The sequence below is a fragment of the Lacerta agilis genome, chromosome 15, assembly GCF_009819535.1.
Source record: "Lacerta agilis isolate rLacAgi1 chromosome 15, rLacAgi1.pri, whole genome shotgun sequence".
Taxonomy (NCBI): Eukaryota; Metazoa; Chordata; class Lepidosauria; order Squamata; family Lacertidae; genus Lacerta; species Lacerta agilis.
Window position 1 is genome coordinate 986,670 of NC_046326.1, and position 22,965 is coordinate 1,009,634.

Below are 22,965 nucleotides of genomic sequence, written 5' to 3' on the forward strand. Positions count from 1 at the left end.
GTCATTTCCACACCATACATTTAAAGTGCATGGCTTCCCCGAAAGAATCCATGTGATTGTGGCTCTGGCTTAAATCTGTTTAGACTGTAAATCAGTTTAAATTCAAGGTGTGTCAGGCTCTAAGTTGGGAAGCCCAAAATTATATACTGTAATGTCCACAAAGAAAAGTACTTGTTATAGTACTGGTGCTTGTCAGCTGTTTGCACACACACACAAAACACCACCCAACTAATAATAAACCAGTTTTACTAAAAAAAGAAATACAAATCTTAACACCTGACAAGACTGCATAAGTTACACCTTCTCCCAATCACAGCCTATGTACATATTTACAAAAAAATAAGTTAAACGACACAGAATAAAATAAATGAAGAGAGTGACACTGTATACAACATGCTCTTCAGCCTGGCTTAGATGCAAAGAAAAAGCATCCATATCAAATCAAAGGAGTGGAAAAGGGGCTAGTCTACAAAAGCTGCAACTTCAGAGAATGGAGCTTTTAATCCTAGAGTGCCCAAATATTGCTGGAGAACAGCTAGACTCCATTAGCGCTGGCTTTGCTGCTCCGAGAGGCTTCTATTTTCGTCTAGAAAAGAACAAGAGGCAAACCTGAGTAACAAAGGAAATGCTGCTGATGTACAGTTTTGGAATACTCATGCAAATGGTCACATTCTGATACAAAGCACTTGGAGATCAGTTCCAGAGGCCTGGCTTCCAAACAAGTGTCCTCAGGGAAGTGCATATACAGAGAGGGAGTTTTATAGCTACACAGGCCTAATACAGCAGCAGTTCTTTTGCAGTCCAGCATTCCACTGATTTCACGGTGGTTCAGTCTTGGGCAGCTGAAAATGCACTTCTTTCATCTGAAGAGCTTTCTAGCATCACCTCTCTCATCTTAGTCATTTGCTCCCTAACTGCATTTTCTAATCAACTTGTATGAGTGGTGATTTGTTAATAAAATGTTAAATCACCATGTTATATATGTTCAACAGGTCAAGAAAAACAACAACACCATATTGAGGTCTTGGTAATTAATGTGTATATTTTATCAGTAATTTAAATAACTATTTTGTTTGGTTAAGATGATAAAACAAAAAATCTATTTGTGTGGTACGTAGTCTTAAATACTGTCAGCTCCGGCAGTGTTTATTTACAAGCTGTAGTGCAAGAGCCAAAGAGGTAAAACTCACCTCTCCTGCAGGAGGCTTGACTGACACCTCAGGAACTGCTAATTTCTCTGTTGGCTGCAATATAAATTCTTCACTCTTCAAGAGGGAGAGGGAGAAATAAGGTCAGAGAACTGGTTTGTATGCTCCTATCCAAGATTCAGAAGGAAAAAAGTAGAAGAATGAACCCAAGCAATTTTGTTGCCAGAGCACTGGTGTTCTCAAGAAAGAAATGCTACTGCACCATTAGGGCAGCTGGTTTCTGCCTTATGTAGCTCATGATGAACACCCTTTTAGTTACTTATGCGCCAAATTACTGTAGAAGCTTTGAGAAAACACTCAAAGAGCACACCCACTTCTCACCTTTCTTTCCTGTACTTTGGGGGCAGAATCCAACAAGGTCTCATGCTCCTCATCATCTGTGTCTGCATCACCCTCAGTCTTCAGAGGCTAAGGCAAGAACAGAAAGCTTGGTGTCACTATTTGCTTCCTAGATCTCAGTGAAGCAAGACTTGCCATCACCCTAATTATTAAGGCTTTCCTGCAGTGCTAATTTCGGTTTGCAGCACCCGCCTCTGAGACTTGGACCCACAAGAAACAAGGTGTGTCACTTGGGAGTAAGGAAGAAGTCTGTGAAAGATTTTATGCATACTGAGATCTGCATTCTTGGGATAGCCTTGAAGGAAGCAGCAGTGCTGCAGATACCCATACAGAGGACATTATTGGTGGAGGCTATGGGAGAAACACGGGGTTTCCCAAACTGTCCTAATTAACCCCACTCAGGAGGTGCCATTTCAGTTTTCAGGTGCAGAGGAGGGAGGAGAGAGATTAGAGTTCAAGAGCCAGCTTTTGAACTTCACAGACACATTCAGGATTAAAGCTGCAATGCTATACACTCTTGGGAATAAATCTTACTTAAATGAAATTATGAGCCAACAGGTACAGGATTTGGCTGCAAGTTAGTTGGACTTCAGTTCCAATGACTTCAACAGGAACTAAAAAGTCATGACAAAACTGTCATTCAACTAACTTAGACTGGACCTAACAAGGTGTGTATTAAGAGCATTTGTTATACAGGTGATACTCAAAAAATAGAATATCGTGGAAAAGTTGCAGTACTCAATCCATAACACCTGCAAAGGGTTCCTGAGCCTTTAAATGGTCTCCCAGTCTGGTTCAGTAGGAATCACAATCATGGGAAAGGCTGCTGACCTGACAGTTGTGGCAGAAAACCACCTTTGAGACCCTCCATAAGGAGGGAAAGCCTCAAAAGGTAATTGCAGAAGAAGTTGGATGTTCCCAAAGTGCTGTATCAAAGCACATTAATAGAAAGTTATGCAGAAGGGGAGTGGTGTGGAAGAAAACGGTGCACAAGCAGCAGGGGTGACTGCAGCCTGGAGAGGATTGTCAGGAAAAGACCATTCAAACGTGTTGGGGACTTTCACAGAGTGACTGAGGCTGAGAGTTAGTGCATGCAGAGCCACCACACACAGACGGATCCTGGAGATGGGCTTCAGATGTCGTATTTCTCTTGTCAAGCCACTCCTGAACAAAGAAACAATGTCAGAAGCATCTTACCTGGGCTAAAGAAAAAGAGAACTGGTCTGTTGCTCAGTGGTCCCAAGTCCTCTTTTCTGATGAGAGCGATTTTTGCATCTCATTTGGAAACCAAGGACCCCCGAGTCTGGAGGAAGAATGGGGAGGCACACAATGCCAGATGCTTGAAGGCCAGTGTGAAGTTTCCACAGTCAGTGTTGATTTGGGGAGCCATGTCATCTGCTGGTGTTGGTCCACCGTGCTTCATTAAGTCCAGGGTCAACGCAGCCGTCTACCAGGAGATTTTGGAACACTTCATGCTTCCTTCCGCAGATGAGCTTTATGGGGATGCTGACTTCATTTTCAAGCAGGACTTGGCACCTGTCCACACTGCCAAAAGTACCAAAACCTGGTTCAATGCCCATGGGATTACTGTGCTTGATTGGCCAGCAAACTCGCCTGACCTGAACCCATAGAGAATCTATGGGGCATTGTCAAGAGAAGATGAGGAGATATGAGATCGAGCAATGCAGAGCTGAAGGCCGCTATTGAAGGATCCTGGTCTTCCATAACATCTCAGCAGTGCCACAGGCTGATAGCATCCATGCCATGCTGCACTGAGGCAGTAATTGATGCAGAAGGGGCCCAAACCAAGTACTGAGTACATAAGCATGCTTCTACTTTTCAAAGGTCCAATATTGTTCTATTGCAATCCTTGTTTTGTTGATTTCGTTTAATATTCTAATTTTCTGAGATTGTGAATTTGGGGTTTTCATCAGCTGTACACCATAATCATCACAATTATAACAAATAAAGGCTTGACATATCTCGCTTTTGCATGTCATGAGTCTATTTCATGTTAGTTTTCACCTTTTAAGTTGAATTCCTGAAATAAATGTACTTTTCCACGACATTCTAATTTTTTGAGTGGTCACCTGTATTTATTTCTTCATACCTTTTAGCTGTGAGTGCTCCTGAAAATAATCATGTGTAGTCTAAAACTGGGGAAGGAACAGTTCCCCACACCTATTGGTGGGTCTACCCCTCTTGTAAAAACTCTATTGCAGTGGTTCTAGGTCATCCCTGTTAGCCTCACAAACCCACTCCTCATCAGGAAGCCATCAGATCCATTTCCTGAACACTGCTGCTGTCGATCCTGCTCACCTCAGCTGGATTCACAAGAGGCTTGGGCTTCACCTCTGTCAAATATAAGGCACGAGAAAGTAGCAGCAGAGAAGGAGGAACATTTCTCTAAGATGCAGATCTAGCCACTGTGTAGCAGAAAGAAACAAGGAGAAAGACGGTGTCAGAGAACTTTGATTCAAACTGTGGTGGGGGAACTGCATTTAGTGAGCCTGAAAAATCCATACGCAAGTGTTGGAGCATGGGCCACCTTCCCACATGGACAAGCAACCTCCCTTTACATAGATATTCAGATAGAAGCCAGCATCTCAACTATCATTAGGCAGCCTGCCCATGCTTGCTTTATCTTCTGCCTGAGCCATATCATTCTTAATTTGTTTAAACTGAAAAGCAAATCCTGCAACATTCCTGTGTTCCTTTCCCACAATGCTTTAGAGTAAGAATTCAAGGCAAAGCAGGCCTCTGCAGAGATGGGGCTGCTGGAGTTTGCCCTGGAATATCCTATGGACTCGTGCTGGCCTGAGGTCAAGTCCAATGGGGAGTACACAGCAGCTCACCCAGGGGAAGGGGATACCTAAAGATGCCAGAGGTTCTTCAACGACATGAAAATATGGGGCTCCACCATTTCAGCATCCACCTGAGGCCACACACTTTCCTGTAAGCTCCCAGCAGAAAAGGCAGTGGGGACATGTGAAGGCCTCCTAGGGATGCAGGAGTGCAAAATTCCAAGGCAGGTTAAGCTAGCTTTCAGCAAGGTGGTGGAATTGGCTGATTAGCTGTGCAGATGTTGGAGCCATGTCTGTCTTGCTCAAGAGAACTCAGATCATTCAGCACAGGACCTAATCCTGGTACAGTCATACCTCGTGTTGCGAACGCTCCGTGTTGAGTACATTCGGGTTGCGTACTCTGCAAACCCGGAAGTGAAACACGGAGCGCGGACGCTTCTGCGCATGTCCGCGTGGTCTGTGGATGCGCAGAAGCGTTCTGCGCAGTTCACACATTCGCCTGGGTTGAGCACTGTTCGGGGTGCGAATGGCTCCCTGGAACGAATTACGTGCGCAACCCGAGGTACCACTGTATGCTGAATCTCCTACCCATAACTGCTGACTCATGTCAGATGGTACCCAATCCAGCTCATTTGGGCTCTCACCTCATTTGGAACAGGATGTTTAAATATGCAAGACTAAAGTCTGAAAATGGGGAATAGCACTGGGAAAGCTAAGTTGATCCAATTGGGATTTACCGTATTTTTCGGTCCATAAGGCGTTCCGGAAAAGACGCACCTGTTTTTTAAAGGGAAGAAAACCAGGAAAAAACATTTTCCTGGTTTTCCTCCTCTAAAAGGCAGGGAGGGGAGCGCTGGAGGGGGAGCCCCTTCTCCCTTCACAGCGGCTCATCCCCTCTTGCTTTAAAGGGACATGGGGACGAGGGAAGAACGCTCCATTTCTCCCCTCCTCCCCATGTCCCTGAAAAACAAGTGGGGATGAGGCTGCTTTTGGCATCGGCGTACGGGGCGCAGGATGGTGGAGAAAGCAGCAGCATCCCCGCTGTTTTCTCCACCACCCTGCACCTTGCACTGATCCCAAAAGCCTGCTTTTGGGATCGGCGGGCAGCGCATGGGGTGGTGGAGGAAATCCTCCACTAACCTCCCTGCTACCCGATCCCAAAAGCAGGCATCACAGCTGCCTCCCCCCACCTCCCGCCGAATGTGGTGGGGGAAGGGGGGAGGCAGCAGGAAGCGAAGGGGATCCAGCAGGCATCCCCTTCGCTTCCCGCCGCCTCCCCCCATCCCCCGCCGCGTTCGGCGGGAGGTCGGGGGAGGCAGCGGAGATGTTGCTGGATTGTGCAAGGAGCTCCGCTTACTGAAAGAAGCTTCTTTCGGTGAACGGAGGTGCTGGCATGAACACGGCCGGGGATGGGGGAGGCAGTGGGAGTGAAGCGTTCGCTCCATAAGGCGCAGAGGGATTTCCCCTTCCTTTTTAGGAGGGAAAAAGTGTGTGTTATGGAACGTAAAATACGGTAGCCATAAAAGCAGCACTACTTTCTGTTAGAGACCCTAAAGGTCCTGTTACATCAGAAGTTGTACTGTTATGACATAAGAATAGAAGAGCCTAGCTGCTGGATCAGGCCATTGAACACAGCATCTTCTAACAGTGACCAAGTAGATGCTATGGGAAGCCTGCAAACAGCCGTGTTGTCCCCCCTCTCGCAATTCCCTGCCACCACCTCACTGCCCACAGGGGCCAGCTCCTCTCCTGAATCTGGATGCTGCAGATATCCATGAATAGATCTCTCCTCCTCCATGAATCTATGTAAACTTGGGCTTAAGCTTTGAGTATATTTTGTGCAACTCTAGGAGATGCAGGGGGGAAATTATTCAGAATAATGAATGCTGTTCATGGCAACCTTGAAATTATTAGTTGTGAGGGGTAGTTGACTGTTTTTAAATGTTTTTAGCTTTCTTAATGTTTTGCATTATTTTAATTCTTTTGCTCCTTTGTTGCTTGCTGCCCTGGGTTCCTTTAGGAGGAAGGGTTGAATATTAATTAAATACAAAAGAGTAATTCTCTTCTTGGAGCCGACCCCCACCCTCCCTCATCCCCAACCTGCCTGTTTGAGTTGCTCTTTCAGCTGCTCCTCCGTGAGGCCCAAGGACCTCATTCCTCTGGCCCTGCAGGCACTTTGCAGCTCAGACACGCTCAAGCCATTAACACCTTCCTTGGCAATCATCTGCACATAGCAAAGAGAGATCAAATTAGCACCATCTCCTTCTTTCGGAAATCAAGCCACCATCCCATTCAGCAATGGTGAACTCAGAAGGTAACTCTCTCTCCCTGACACAAACTGAAGCACTAAGAAAAAAACATTACACCATTCCATTCATATGCCATGGAATGGAATGGCATACAAAAGATGAACAGGTCAAATACACTGGGCGGAAGACTTGGGACATAATATACAAATGATACACTGGGAGAGGCTATAGAAAACAGATCTGAAATTTACGGCATGTTCTTCACTGAAAGAAAACTATATTAAAATGATGTACCGGTGGTATTTGATCCCAGTAAAATTAGCAAAAATGTACAGTATAGAACAAGTACAAACATATGCTGGAAATGTAAAGAAAAAGAAGGTACCTTTTATCATATGTGGTGGACTTGTAGTTAAAAATTTCTGGGAAATTTTATATAATGAAATGGAAAAAAAATGTTTACAATAACTTTTGTTTAAAAAAAACCAGAAGCTTTTTTATTAGGAATTATACTGTAGGTACCAAGATTCCAAAGGGCCAGAAAAAACTATTCATGTACGTGACAACAGCCTCACGGATGTTACTAGCCCAGAGATGGAAAGAAGAGAAACCCTAACCAGAGAAGAATAGCAAACCAAGTTGATGGACTATTTATAATGTATTATTGTAAGCTGCTTAAAACATTGGCAGGATTTTAAGCACACTTGTAATGTAACAGAATGTATGGATAACTTAGAAAGATAAAAACAATTGGAGAGGTATTGATATGCAGTTGAAAATAGGATGGGGGGAAAGTCAGGAGATTCAGAGTAATCTCGATATTTGGATTTGGAATTGGTTTTGTTATATGTTTATATTCTTGAAAATCAAATATATATTTTTTTAAATAAAAATATTACACATGGCCTTACCTTCCAACAACAAATCATAGCTTTGGGTTTATTAGGTTATCGTGCTTCTGTCAATACGTCAAAAGTCACCTCTATCCAAGTTTTAGTAATGTGCAAGTTTAAAATCAGCCTACTGATTAAAAATCAAAATCTGTATTTGGTTCCGAGTCCTAGTCTTAGCAACTGAAAGCTGTAGTTATATCCAGCTGTGGTTATGCAAGTTTGAAAATTTGTGACTACAGATAGAGAAGAAGCGTTACTGACACACTTTAGCTGATTCAGTATAACTAGCACTCAATCAGTTTCAGACAAACAATGGGTGCCCCTGATTAACTAACCTAAAAGACCATACAGGAACTATTTCGGGACTGGGGTGTGAGTTTAGTGTTTCTGACCCACAACCAAAGAAGCAGAACCTGTGAGTTTAGCACCAAAGTAGTTGTTTAACTTGCTTGAAATGAGAATTTTGTGAAAATGCCATAAGGAGCTCTATGTAGCAGTGTGATTCACTCAAGCTGAAAAACTCTAAGAAACCCCAAGGTTTGTTTACTTTTGCTGCAGGAATTCTTCCTGCAATTATTTTGTATTATTATTATTATTATTATTATTATTATTATTATTATTATTACCCCACCCATCTGGCTGGGTTTCCCCAGCCACTCTGGGCGACTTCCAGGAAAATATTAAAATACAATTAATTCATCAAATATTAAAAACTTCCCTAAAGAGGGCTGCCTTCAGATGTCTTCTAAAAGTCAGATAGTTGTTTATTTCTTTGACATCTGATGGGAGGGCATTCCACAGGGCAGGCACCACCACCAAGAAGGCCCTCTGCGTGGTTCACTGTAACTTCGCTTCTCGCAGTGAGGGAACCGCCAGAAGGCCCTCGGAGCTGGACCTCAGTGTCTGGACTGAACGATGGGGGTGGAGACGCTCCTTCAGGTATACTGGGCCGAGGCCGTCTTTGCAACAGATTTTGAAACACAGGGTTTTTTTTTTTGCATGTTTATGATTTTTCACTGTTTAACATTTTTAGAATTATTCTGTTTATGTGTTTGAAAGCTATTTTTGTAACGCAGATCAGGCTGGAGCAGGGGTTGGCAATTTTTTTTAGCTGTGGGCCGGTCCACTGTCCCTCAGACCTTGTGGAGGGCTGGAGAAACGGCACCGGGGGGGGGGGAGCTGGAAGAAGAGACAAGGGGGGCAAGTAGTTAGTCCTCCTTCCCACCAGCACCCGCTGCGCATACCTTCCCAGGGGCTGCCGCTGCTGCTGCTTCTCGTGGGTAGGCAGAGCGAGCTCGTCCGCTCCGCTCTCTGGCCCACAGGAGCACCAGGGCGGCGATGGCAGAGGGAAGATGAGCGGCGTGAAAGGGCTGGCTCCAGAGAGGGGGTGCTTAAAATGGTGCTCAGCCAGCTCAACCCCCTTCCTCCTCTAGGCAGGGTGGGGAGAAGCCAGGAGGAGGGAGGGAGGAGGTGCCACCGTCGCGGTGTGTGTGTGTGGGGGGGGGGGAATGGAATGGCGCAGAAAAAAGTGGTGCAGCCTGAATGAACAGAATCCTCGTGCTGATCCACGGACAGTCCGCGGGCCGGATCCTGAAGGTAATTGGGCCTGATCCAGCCTGCGGACCTTAGTTTGCTGACCCCTGGGCTGGAGTATGCACCAAGAAGGAAGCAGGAGACCTGACGTAACCTTGATGGATTGGGAATAAGCTTTCACCATGTTGGGTTAAAAGTGTAATTGTGTTATGATGATGTTGGTAATGTGTGTTCTAATGCCTTTATTAACCATTTGTTTTTCTAAATAAGAGCTGCATTTGGTTTATCACACATGTGATGTCAGATGTGATTTTCTGAGGGGGGATAGTGCTATGGGTTTGCAACTATTTGACTTTAGAAGACACCTGAAGGCATTATTATCATCATTCTGTTGGGAGCAGCCCAGAGTGGCTGGGGAAACCCCGTCAGATGGGCGGGGCATAAATAAATAAATAAATAAATAAATAAGTTGTTGTATGTGGCCTGTCTTTTTAATTCTCCTCGCCATCTAACTTATTCACACCTGCAATATCTGCCTACACCTTGAATCTCTGTGCCCGCCTTGCCTTTTCCTGCCATTGGCTGAGCTGCTCTGACCTCACATTAAGACTGCATATGGGTGGGAATGAGGTGGCTTCATGTCTCCTGTCACTGTCATTGGTTGAACTGTTTCAGTATTAGCGGGGCAGCAAACTGATTAAATGTACCTTGGTGGCAGAGAGGATAGAACCACAGAATGGTAGTGTTGGAAGGGATCCTGAGGACAATCTAGTCCAACCCCTTTCAGTGCAGGAATATGTTATGGCACAGAACCACACTGCCATATCCATTAGAGGGTGACCTTGCAGACATCTGTATTAAATTCCAGCATCCATGGGCAACTTGTACAAAGCTTAACTTTTTCAACTTTCTCTGAACAACATAGGTTTTTAAATGAAAGCTTGTCATGTAGACCAACTGAAATATTCTGGAGTCTTATGATGGCGAGAAAGAAAATAGGCAGCACTTGCTGCTTCCTCTACATGAAAGTAATTGGGAGTTCAGACATACCACTTTGTGTTTACCTTCACAGATTGTGGAAAACATAATCTGTCAGCCCAAAGCACTGAGACTTGGGCATGATTACTCAGGTATCAGAAGAGAGAAATGACTGGCAGAGAGCTGTAAACAGGGGTTGTTGTTTTTTTGGTCTCTTACTTCATCATCTGTTTTGATAGACCTGAGCTTCATCAAAAGCTGGAAGCGGAGGAGGTTATTAGTGCCAATGGGCTGCAGTTCAAGCAATTTGCAGAGGACCACCAGCTGTGGCCGCTCCAAGTGTTCCAGGGTCAGCTCATCCTCAAAGAGCTTTGAAAACCGCACGATCTCCTTGGTGCTGGGCTGTTGGCCACTATGCCGAACCTGTACAAAGCAATGAATAAGATTCCAGCAAGAATGTGTCCTCCTCCTTCTCCTTCCACACATGCTCCACAAACAAGTGGAAGTTCTTTCCTCAGTGCACATAATGTTCAGGACATGCTGAATCTCTTCTCAAAAGGTCCTGAAATTTGGCAAGACCAACAGATACATTCTATGGAGGCCTCGGGATTACTCCATCTCTAAAGATTGTTGGAAGTATAAGCTGAGGAATGTGCTGCTACAGACACCCGATGTGGCATGTATGTACAGTACTGACTTTGAGTGCAACTGATATATTGCACTAAACCCATAAGTAATGAGTAAAAACAAAAACAAGAAAAGAGTGTTGGGAAGATTTCCCTATGCCTAAATAAAAAGCTTCTATGTGGTCTCCAAAACCTACCTACATTATTGTGGCGAGGGGATTCAAATACTTTCTGCTACAACAGGGTTGAGGAATCTCCAGCCTGCAGGCCAAATTTGGCCCACAAGGCCAATTTTGGGAAGCCAAGCCCAGCCGCCCTCAGCAGATGTCACCCGTGATGTCAGGTGGGGGTGGGGGAGTAACCACGGGGCGTCTGGTGGTTCCTTTCTTTGCTGAAGCAAGGCATGCTGCCAACCAGCCACCAGCTGATGGGCAGTAGAAGTCTGTACCTGCTGAACGTAAGAAGAGAATTGCTTCGTGGCTTCTCCAGTACTGGCTTTGTTTCTTCTGGCCAGCTCTGCGATGGTCTCCTGCAGGAATTTGGCTAGTTCCAACTTTGCACTCAGTTTCTTTTTCTGCTTTTCTTCCTTAATACAAATAATAATAAACATTTGCAGTTATCTAACGATTTTGAATGTTCAAAAGCTTTTTAAGTACAGTCATACCTCATGTTGTGAATGCTGCGGGTTATGCGTTTTCGGGTTGCGCTCCACGCCGAACCCAGAAAGAGTTACTTCTGCTTGCACATGCACAGAAGTGCTAAATCACGCTTTGTGCATGCGCAGAAGCACCGAATCACAACCCGCACGTGCGCAGATGCGGCACTGCGGGTTGCAGACGCGCCTCCTGCACGGATCATGTTCGCAACCCGAGCGTCCACTGTACTTCTTACAAGAACCCTATAAGGCAGCGTCGTGGGACAAGAAATAACCTGGGGTCCTAAAGTTGCTGTTGGACTCTAGTTCCCATCATCCTCAGCCAGCATGGCCAATGGTCAGGGACGATGGGAATTATAATCCAGTAACATCTGCAAGGCCACAGGTGAGCTTTCTGTGCTGTAAGATATGTCAATATTATCCTTTTGCTCACAGCTAGTCAGTTTCTGTTCCACTGTTATTTTTCATGGCTTAAATTTATAGGAGATAACAAGAGATCAAAGACTTGCTAGAGGTACTACTGCAGGTTCTTAATTAGCATGAACGCTAAAATTGCCTGGGAGATACAGAAGTACAGTTTTCCTGACTGCTGCTTTAACTGCTAGTTCCATCAAGGCAACCATTTTGCGTGCAGGTTCTGTTCCTGGCCCCCACGCACATTGGTGGAGCACGCATAAACCCACCTCATCCCATTCCACCCTCTTCTGGGTCCAAAGGGAGCTGCGCATCGCTGGTTGTGCATCAATTGAACGTGCACAAAATGGTTGCTGCCTATATTTTATTCTATGGTCTCATTCCCAAATCCATTGTTGGGCAATACTTTGGGTGAGTGAACAAGCTTTCGCGTTTCCCAGAACTCTTCATCAGCAGGATGCTATAAAAGGAGGCGGGGGGCTGGATCTTGGCGGCATGAAGTCTCCGTTCCATTTGAGACTCTATTCTGAGATGTAGATTGCACACCTAGATTGCTAAGTGTTGCAGGTATAAAGTTATACCTAGGATTCTCATCCCCACTTGTGAATGCATAATGCCTGGCACTTACCCATATCTGACTTATCCTTTTATTCCATCCTTCTTTCAGGAAGCTCAGAGCAGTGTATAGGATCTCCCACTCATCCATTTTTTCCTAAGAATAACCTTGTGGGTTAAGAGAGTGTACATGCAAGTGTGTCAGCCCAAGGCTGAGAGGATTTGAACCTAGGCCTCTCTATTCCCTATTCCCCTTCATAGAGCTTATGGAGACATTAATTCCCATATCGCAAACAGATGCAGCGGAGTTGGAGGCAGACAATTCCTGACACAGTGGCGCCACATCATGCTATGATACACTGTGGGTGTAGCGAAGGCTGAGCTGCTTTTCATACTGACCTTTTTAGATTCGGTTTCAAAGGTTGATGGCAGCATCTCAGGAAACAGTTTCAGAAATACAGGTAAGAGGAATTCCATGAAGGGCACAATGATGAACACCAAAAAGGGAACCAGCCGGAAAAGATCAGCAGATGTTCTCATCAGCTGCAGAGACACAAAGCAGAACAACAGAGTCTCTTCCTATGCATTAAACTTGTCAGCTGAGGCCCTGCTCAAAAGACCCAGGAAGGGGACATCAGCAAGGCTAAGGCCTTCACATAAGCGGCTTTTTGTTGCTCTGGAATTTCAGAGCAGCTTTGCCATGCACATCCCTACTTGTTTTTAAGATGTCATTCAAATAATTTTGTTGAGGCAGGACTTCAGTCTCCTATATAGCTGGAGAAATGTTAAGCTAGCTCCCATTTTCTTGTTTATGGCACTATCTTTCATTTTGCTAAAGCTATGCTGATATGATTTTAAAGTTATAAGCTACACTTATTTCAGATTTATTTCAGGCAAGGCTAGGCAATCTGAGAAGAAAAGGGCGCCTCAAACAGCATCTCCATATAAATATAAAATTGCACAAAATCTTGAAAGCATGAAATGGAAAAAGGAGTCTCTCTCTTTTGCAGGAGCAGTTAAAACTGAGTTATCTAGAGGAGAGGACCCCGTAGCTCTCCAAAGTCTGCTGAACTAGAACTCTCCTCATGTCTGATGCTTGTTGACATTAATGCAACATAGTAATTCACTTTTGTTGAAAGAAATGTAGCTGCACAATTCTAAATTGAGGTAAATCCACTATTGTTTTTCAATAAAAACTGAAATCTATCTTGTATAAGTAAGTTTTCCTTGTTCATACAAATCAAAATACTAAACTGGCATATAGCAGCTTTAAAATGCTTTTTATTTCAGTATTTCATGCTTGTCAAACAATGTTTGATTTGCTTAAGTACTATGCTTCAAAACCAGTACTAAACTGTTGAGATTTGACTTCTGTGAAAAGGTTCCTTCAAGAATTATAGAACTGGGCTTCAAAGAATAGGCCATCAAAGGTAGGTACATCCTTGCAACATACACTTTTAGGAGCTGAATATATACTGGTAATGAAAATTCTGCCAATTAAAAATAGGACAATAACATGTATTTGGCCCTGAAGAAGGGAATTTACCCTTTATTCACTTTAAATTAGCAACCTTAAGAGCCACATTAAAACAGCATTTCCCCTTCTACATCTTAAAATATATTTTAAAAAGCAAGCTCAGTTGGTTAGAGCTTGGTGCTGATAACACCAAGGTTGCAGGTTCGATCCCCGTAAGGGACAGCTGCATATTCCTGCATTACAGGGGGTTGGAGTAGAAGGTCCTCAGGGTCCCTTTCCAACTCTATGACTTTTTGCCTATGTCTATCCTTGATCACTGGCCACAGTCGCTGGGGCTGATGGGAGGGGTTGTCCAACAATATCTGGAGGACCAAAGGTTCCTTACTCTGTCCCGCAGGGATTAACTTTGATAGTACACAATATTTTTTAAAAAAATTGAAAACATTATTTTGTCGCAGCAAGCCAAATGCGCAATTTTATGCATGACAAGAAATCACAAATTGAACTGTCCTATAAATTAGCATAATGATTTCAGTGTGCTTTTTTCCTGCACAAGTTAAAAACTCTCAGGCTTATTTCGTTGTGTGGGAAGAGATAACAACATTAACTTAGGATTGTTTACATAATTGTGCCTTTCCCTGCTCCCCCAACAAAAGTAGCATTTGTATGTAGCTGACGTGTGAAGCATTTGAGTATTTGAGAAAGCAGCTGATCAGAGACCACTCATTTCTCATAGGCCATGCTGTGTCAGACAGTTTGCTCAGAGGTGCATGGGAGGGAAGGGTGACATTCTCCCCTCTTGCAGCAGCAATCCTGAGTTTCCCCCAAGGAGAAAGGTGAAGCCTATGACTTAGCATCAAATACTGGAAGCAAGACAGGGATAGAAGTCATCATCACGTCCTGCACGTGAACGCAGAGAGGCATCGGAGTATGTGTGTATGTTTGTGTGTAATCCGTATTGTGTGATTTCCACAATCAGCACATAGCTGACATCCTATGGTAAGCATAAGGTTGCCAGGAATGATTGCCTCTCTAATTTCCATACTCCCCCCCACATGGCAGCCACTTTGTGAGTGGCACCCCCAAATCTGAAATGTGCCCACTGAGCCGAAAAGGTTGGCAACCTTATCAGACTAGTGAACAAAAATTTGGAACCAGCCCACAAATCAGATGGTAGGGGCCAGTCAGCTCCAAAAATGCATTTGATTGCTTGGTCCAGTGGACTCCCGTCCACTGCTGAGGGCTGTCCATTCAATGCTCACCCTTCGCCTTTCCCTCCGAGTGAGAACTTGCCCATGTAACAGCCTCCACACCATCCTAGCAGCAACTTTTGTGTCAATCCAAAGCAGATGGAATCCATTGTAATAATGTTTTAGTTCATCTATAATCCTCTGGCGTAATGGTATCTTGGCAGTCTCTGTCGCTTGGTCCGCTGGAACCTTGGCCAGCTCAGTGTCCTTTGTTACAGTACTTTGGCTAGCCTGAGTTTTGTCCTGAAGCTCTTGGTGCCAGGAAGCTGACGTGTGAAGCATTCGCATGGGCTTAGTTAGCAACTGAGGTAACCCAATGCCCTGCTGTGCACCGAGGATGAACTGCTGGCTCTCAGAGTCCTTCAGGTATGTTCGGTTAAGGTGGGAATCCAACAGCTGGGCAAACACAACCGATGGGGAGAACGGGGAGCAGATGGAGTGTACAAGAAGATGAGGTCCCCTGTGAGCGGTAAGAGACAAAACAATAATTGCTGTAACAAAATACCAAAAATGCTGGTGCTGCCCAAATTTTGGGAGGCCTTTGGCATCAATTAAAGATGCACTAGTATGCCCATGCCTGTAGAGAAGGGTGATTGGAGTCTGATAGAGCAGTATTCCTCACCTGCTGTACTGTGCAATTTTGTGTGTGGGGTGTGTGTGATCTTATTCTGTACAGCTGTTTTTAAATGTTTTAATTGTTTTGTAATTGTAGTTTTGTCTGCATTGTACTGTACCTCTATGGGAGAAAGGGCACAGCAGAAATACAAGAACACATCTTTAAAATATTGTGATCAGTACTCACCCCTCTCCTCAGCTTAAGAAGGAAATTGGGTCTTGCCCATGCTGGGTTTCCGAGGTACCTGGAAGCAGAGTAGTCTTTGCTACTTCGGTGCATCTCTGAAGTCCAGTGCAACAGCATAGACAAGATCCTGCCCTTATCTGGAATCCTCTATCATTATATTGGGGTTCAGAGGTACACAGAAGTAGAAAGACTCCTTACTGTATCTACAAACCCTTGAAGCTCAGCACAAGATCAGGTATGAGCAGTATACCAGGCAAATACATTCATTGGCCCCTGAGTATTCCATTAATCATTCCTGCAACCCAATGTGTTCAATGAGTGGTGCTGTCTCTCAGTACAATGATGGCGCACTTCTTCCAAGCTTTAGGCAACTGAAACATTGATGTATTATAGACCACAAAATAATGTCAATAATTAATTTCTTACCTGGACCTAGCTACTGCAAGGAATACGTTACAGCTGTAGAAGGCCATGTTCACCTGGAGTCAGTCTGTTTGGTCTATGGCCTGACAGAATGAAAAACAACATTTTAAGCTAACATTTGCCTCTTAAAAAGGGAATTCACTCAACTAATGTAGCAGTAAACAACTTAAAATGGAAGTTCATTAAACAAACTACTCCTTTATGTAGACTTCAACAGCAGATATTATAACAGGTTAAAACAAAATAAAAAAATTCCTTCCAGTAGCACCTTAGAGACCAACTAAGTTTGTTCTTGGTATGAGCTTTCGTGTGCATGCACACTTGGTATCTGAAGAAGTGTGCATGCACACGAAAGCTCATACCAAGAACAAACTTAGTTGGTCTCTAAGGTGCTACTGGAAGGAATTTTTTTTTTTTAACTATGGCAGACCAACACGGCTACCTACCTGTAACTATAACAGGATAGTAAGCATTCTGCTTGTTACAGACACAGCTTCCATCTGCAATGGTATTTTAAGCCAATATATAGGATCAGGGCTGTTTTGCTCATTGTACATCAAGAAATGTGTTTTCCATTACTTAGTCATAAGGTGGGAAGCCATTACTAACCTGTGCTCTCTGGTTCTCCCAGCATGAAAAGAGCTCTAGCTCTTTTCCCTAGTCTTGCTTGCTAGGGATGCTCACATAAGATTTTGTTGCAACCCAAAAAGCCCTGCGAGATCTTGCAAGAGCATCCCAAAACTGGTGAGCAGAGAGGACGTTGCCTTCTTAGCGAAGCAGAGAGCTTAAAAGCTCTTTTTGGACCAGGTTTCACCGGCACAAAAAAAAGCTTTTAAGCTGTCTGCCTTGCTTTCATTTAACATGTTGAATTTCAACCAGCCGGCTTTCAACTATGTATAGTTGAAATCACACGAGTTAAATGCACATAACATGTGATCATACTGTAATCTAGGAGAGAGGCAGAAACCCTTTGGCTCTTCAAATGTTTTGGTCTCAAACAGTGATGGGAGCTGTAGCCCAACAATATCTGGAGAGCACCATGTTGACTGCCCCAGATCTGTATCGGCATGCTACACAGTGGTCAAAAACAAAAATGTGATTGCCCCAAATGAATTGGCCTTCATTGGTGTTTAATTCCAGCAGTTTGTTATGCTTTAACTCAGCTTTCAAAATTTGCCAAGCACTTTTTGCACCTGGCTATTAGCCACTTGCAACCAAGTGAAGCTGCCTGAGCACCAAGATGGCACCTGACATCTCCACCCTCTGTAGGTCCATGCCTGGGGATCCTTGGATCTGGACTGTTTTCACACACTAGCAACACACCCTGTAGAATTCTATCTGTTATATTTTATCTGCACAACCAGAATAAATTTCAGGAATCAAAAAATCTTATTGAAAAATATGACTTTTGAGCCTTCTGGCCCAAAAATGACAACTAGGTATTCCATTTTGGCGACTGCAACCCTGGTTTAAGGAGCCATTTGGCATCTAGCTCATATATCTGAGTTTCTAACACTGCATTAATTTTGCCCTGGGTTATCAGCTGCATTCTCCTTTTTATCTGTATTGACTTTAAAGTGGCTGCTATATTTTTATGTTGTGAACTGCTCTGAGATCTATGGATGAAGGGTGGTCTGCAAATTTAATAAATAATGTTGTATGCTGTCTTGAGATTGATAAAGAAGTGTTTTAATTAATAATAAAATTATTTTAAAAACCACCCCAAAGGATGGAATACACCAGAGGCAAGAACAGGACTGAGTCAAGTTCAAAATTAAACAGACACTTTTTAATATTGTGCAACAACCTAAAGCCCAGGATGCTGAAGGATAAGATATTCACACAATGTATCTGCATGAAAACCGCTGCTCAGTTTATTTATTCCTGCCATAATGCAAGTGGATCTGCACTCCAGTGAACAGACCCCGCCGCCCCGGTCTCTTCTCTCGGCAAGTCTTCTCCGGGAACAGCGGGGCTGCCCGACCTGCTTCTAGTGCGAATCCCCCATCCTCGGGCCTCAGAAGACACGGAGCCTTCTACGGGCGGGCCTCCCTCTCGCCTCCCCACGAAGACTCCGCCCTCACGGGACCCTGTTGCTGGAGGGAAGCAGGGAAGGGATCGCGCGCGGAGAGACGCGCCCGCCGCTGCCAAACTCCCCCAGCGCCTCCGGGCACCTCTCTCCCCCCGCCACACACGTGTATGTTGCCATTTAGCGTACACGTGACGCCGCATCCCCACGTACCCTCGTTCTGCATGGAGCGACCCGCCTCCTCTCCGCTGCCCGCGACGGGCTCCCCTCCCCCCGCTCTGCCACCGGCCGCTTTCGGCCCCAGACTCCCCCGCGGCAGCCGCAAACCCCCTCTTTTTCTCTCGCGAGCGGATGTCCGCCAATAGGGACGCAGGTCCAGGGATGGGAGGCGGGCGCTTCGGAGGGGCCAGGAAAGGGGGCGGGGCCTCCCTTTGGCCGGGCGCTGCCAGGAGCCGAGCGCGGGCGGCACTCATAGACCGAAGTGGAGAGTGACGCGCCAGAGCCCACTTCCGGGTCCTTCGCCAGGAATTTCTGAGGAGGTGAAACTGCCCCGAGGAGTCAATGGAGGAGGGCGAGCTTTCCTGCCCACGGAGCCTCCGCGCGTTCGCTCAGAGACGGAACGCGGCGCCCCACACAGCGAGCCCGGCTTTCTCCAATGCGGGTAAGAGGGCGGGCGGGGGAAGGCGGCGGCGACTCCTCTTCTTCTTCATCATCACTTTTAAAAGATTGACCTGCTAATGCCGATTTCAAGAAAGTGCCGCGCGGGGTGGTGAGAGAGTCGCTTACAACAGCCCTGCAATGTAGCACATGGCTGATACAGCAGGGAAGAGGGGCCGGCGGGCGGGCGGGCGGGGAATCGCCTCGGGCGGGCGTGCATTACAGAAAAAATATATTTCGGACTTCCAGCGCGAAAGCTGGACTTTGCCTATCGCTTTGCAATGCTACAATAGTGTTGTCGCCATTTGCTTTGTTCTGGGGCTTTTAAATCATCGAGGTTTTGAAATTTTGCAGGTTTAACATTTTTGTTTTAAGTTTTGTAGAATTTCATTGTTGTAAGCAGCTTTGAGACTAACAAGGGGGAAAGCGAGATATAATTTCTTTAAATAAACAAAATACACTGTAAAACAGTAGCTGCTGCAAATAGTTACTTAATTAAATGGTTACAGATAGTGCTTTTTGCATTTGCCATTTAATCCCACTGTTTACGGTTTGCCCTCTTTTCTGTTGCATCCTTTTGTGGGAGACGCACCTGTCATCTTTTGAGGGCCAAGCTAGATGTGCCTTTAATGTCTCTTTGCAGTTTGCATGCAAGAGCATCCACTGTGAAAGGGGCAGAGAACTCACAGGATGGCAGTGGTCAGGGATGGGGAGCTTTAGGTGATGCTGACAGCAATGGCTTCCCACAAGTTGGTATTCTTGGCACAAGGAGGAAGCCCTCCATTGGCACAAATATACATTTAATGTCACATGCAAGTTGGCATTTGAGGAAAAAGATTTTCGTCCAGGAAAGCATAAGCCATAATAAATGTGTTACTTTTGATGCCATGTGACTCTCTGTTGTTTTTTCTGCAGCCAACTTAACACAGCTACCCCTCAATTGTATGAACCAGGTTATTTGGCCGTTTTCATTCCTGTGTGTGACGGATGGTGACATTTTCCTCTAACAAGGGAATGTGTGATGTCGTTTCACTTTGCTACACTCCCATTCACCTTGTTTTGCATGACATTTTGTAAATTGTCATGGAGACTAGCGGGAGGGTGAACAAGTGAGCCAAGAAGGGAGCTCTAGCCAGGCCAGTAAGAGGCTTGCTGGTTGGCAACCCTCAATCCAAGCCAGTTGTAGACATATTTTAGAAACAACTGAGGATGATCCCATGTTTCGTAGTTCTCCCACCCATTCAGGTGCTCACGTATGCACAGAGGTGGCTTCTGACATGTACACGGGAAATTTGTGATGCTTGAAGCAGCCATTAGATAGCCATTTGGAAGGCATGACTGACGGGGTGACTCCAGCAAGCAGCAAAGGGATGGTGTGATGTTTTCACCCCGGCTGAATGTGTTTCAGGACTTTCAGCAGACTTTCACATACCAGTAATTTTGATTTGAATTGTGAGCTGGAGGGACAGTCAAGCAACTGCAACATGGCTACTTGGCTTATTAATCTAACCCAGGGTTGGGAATTCTTTTTGCATCCCAAGAGCCACATTTCTTTCTGGGCAACCTGCTGGTGGGTGGAGATAGATGCGAAAGCGGGCAGAGCACTGAATGTACATTTTACCTTTGTACAGTTTCCACATGCACTCAGACATCCCTCTTTAAATTCTGGTGAGGGAAGCCAGAGATATTGTAAGAGTTCAAGGATGCATTCCAGCCAGGAGGGCGTGCAGCAGCAGGGCTGGTGAGGGGCCTGGCCAGGAGAGTGTCCCTGGGGCCGGATACAAAGCCCTCACGCTTGAGATTGACCACCCCTGACCTAACCCAAATAAAAGCATGTATGAAAGCTGAAGTCCATGTTCCATTGCCAGTATAACTTCCTGAATTTCAGGGTTTCCCCAACGTGAAGAAGACTGGTCTGAAAGGCCAAGGGAAGGCTAAGTTGAGCATAATACTTATTTGGTCAATTTATAAACTGCTTCTAATGTATAAAATATCTCAAAGTACTTTACCATAAGCAGTCAAAGACTCTAAAGCATCCAAGAAATTCAGTACTGGATTCATATACAGATTACAGTGGTACCTCGGGTTAAGAACTTAATTCGTTCCGGAGGTCCGTTCTTAACCTGAAACTGTTCTTAACCTGAAGCACCACATTAGCTAATGGGGCCTTCCGCTGCCACTGTGCTGCCAGAGCAGGATCTCTGTTCTTATCCTGAAGCAAAGTTCTTAACCTGAAGCGTTATTTCTGGGTTAGTGGAGTCTGTAACCTGAAGCGTATGTAACCTGAGGTACCACTGTATATAAATAGAATCAGATCCCATCTGGGCATCTGATGACTTGAATGAGCCCACATGCTTCCAATAGATTTTGCTTGTCCACTCGTAAATAAACCATATCTTTCAAGGACACCCTTGTGACAAAGCCATGCCCACAACTGCATTGTGAGGTGGGCCAGTTGTATGTACAACTTACATTTTTAGCATGTTTTGGCCACCTCCTTTTCCCCTTAACTCTAACCATGAAAGAATGCCAGTGCCGTGAGCCAGATGCTTGCCTGGGCAAGACAGGAACCAGCTACATCTCTCATATCTCCACAGGATTGGGCAGCTTGTTTTCCTTGCATTTAGCCCTAGGTGCAATTAAGTCGTGTAACTCAAAGCTGCTTAGATAGTGTGGGAAAAATCCCTCGGGCTTGGGCTCACTCCAAAGTCCAATGCCAAGTTAAAGAAATTAGATAATTCAGTGTTTTTCAACCACTGTTCCGCGGCACACTAGTGTGCCGCGAGATGTTGCCTGGTGTGCCGTGGGAAAAATTGAAAAATTCAAGAGAATTACTTTATATATAGTCAATATAGGCACAGAGTTAATTTTTTTAACATTTTCTAATGGTGGTGTGCCTCGTGATTTTTTTCATGAAACAAGTGTGCCTTTGCCCAAAAAAGGTTGAAAAACACTGAGATAATTCAGACTAGGATCTAAAAGGGAAAGGCGAACAACACTTTAAGAAAATTAGAAACTGTTGAAGACATTATATATCCTACACAAGGAGAGATAGTATTCCTGGATGGTCAAAGGTGGTGGCAAAATGATACAATGACCATAAGTATGATACTTAAGCCTGGGTGGCCTTGACAACCCAATAACATACACTCCCGTATTTATTTATTTTTAGCTATCAAGGGATTGAAACATGAAGGCATTGAAAACTATTAGTATGTTAATTTTGGACATTGCTAAAGAGCTTTCTAGGGCAGTGTTTTTCAACCTTTTTTGGGCAAAGGCACACTTGTTTCATGAAAAAAATCACGAGGCACACCACCATTAGAAAATGTTAAAAAATGTTAAAAAATTTAACTCTGTGCCTATATTGACTATATATAAAGTAATTTTTCAATTTTTCCCACAGCACACCAGGCAACATCTCGCGGCACACTAGTGTGCCGCGGAACAGTGGTTGAAAAACACTGTTCTAGGGATACTTTCCTGGAAAAATAATTACCGTAAAGCTTTGAAACTGCCCAGTTTGACTGGTTGTTGTTGTTCAGTTGTTCAGTCGTGTCCGACTCTTCGTGACCCCATGGACCAGAGCACGCCAGGCACCCCTATCCTCCACTGCCTCCCGCAATGTGACCAAACTCATGCTAGTCGCTTCGAGAACACTGTCCAACACTGTTTGACTGGTACATGTTAATAATTTTTTTAAAGAGTGCATTTTTGTAAATGAAAAGCTTTTCATGCAAAAATACAGCAGTAGAAAAACATCCCATTATGCTGCATGTAGCTCAAGCAGATGCATGTTTGCTGAAAATAATCCCACTGAATTCTATGGGTTTCACACCTAAGAATGTGTGCCTAAAGGAGATAAATGAGAGTGGGGAAATGCTAAGCAATCGTGTATCTTCTGCCTCAGTACCCTATGTCAGCCTAGCTCTGCAGGGAGACCCTTCCAGAGGGGGAAGAGAAGGCAGTTCTCTATTTGAAGGGCTATCGGGTTCAACTCTGGTTCAAAGATAAAAAAGCCACCTGGCTGGAGCGTGTCCTCTAACTCTTGCTTGGATGGAGAGGGGTGTGGG

The 22,965-nt window shown here is 44.8% G+C and overlaps 1 protein-coding gene across 1 annotated transcript; it reads right to left on the bottom strand.

Annotated features, from left to right (window-relative positions):
- Positions 1 to 273: 273 nt before the first annotated feature.
- On the bottom strand, positions 274 to 18,506 carry LETM2 (leucine zipper and EF-hand containing transmembrane protein 2). Its single transcript, XM_033171987.1, is given in 12 exon segments — positions 274 to 586; positions 1,191 to 1,265; positions 1,530 to 1,616; positions 3,867 to 3,949; positions 3,952 to 3,973; positions 6,456 to 6,575; positions 10,224 to 10,427; positions 11,079 to 11,216; positions 12,654 to 12,797; positions 14,994 to 15,441; positions 16,210 to 16,289; positions 18,449 to 18,506. Coding segments are annotated over 11 exon segments (1,419 nt in total). The 5' UTR covers positions 16,257 to 16,289; positions 18,449 to 18,506; the 3' UTR covers positions 274 to 535.
- Between the last annotated feature and the right edge of the window lie 4,459 nt (positions 18,507 to 22,965).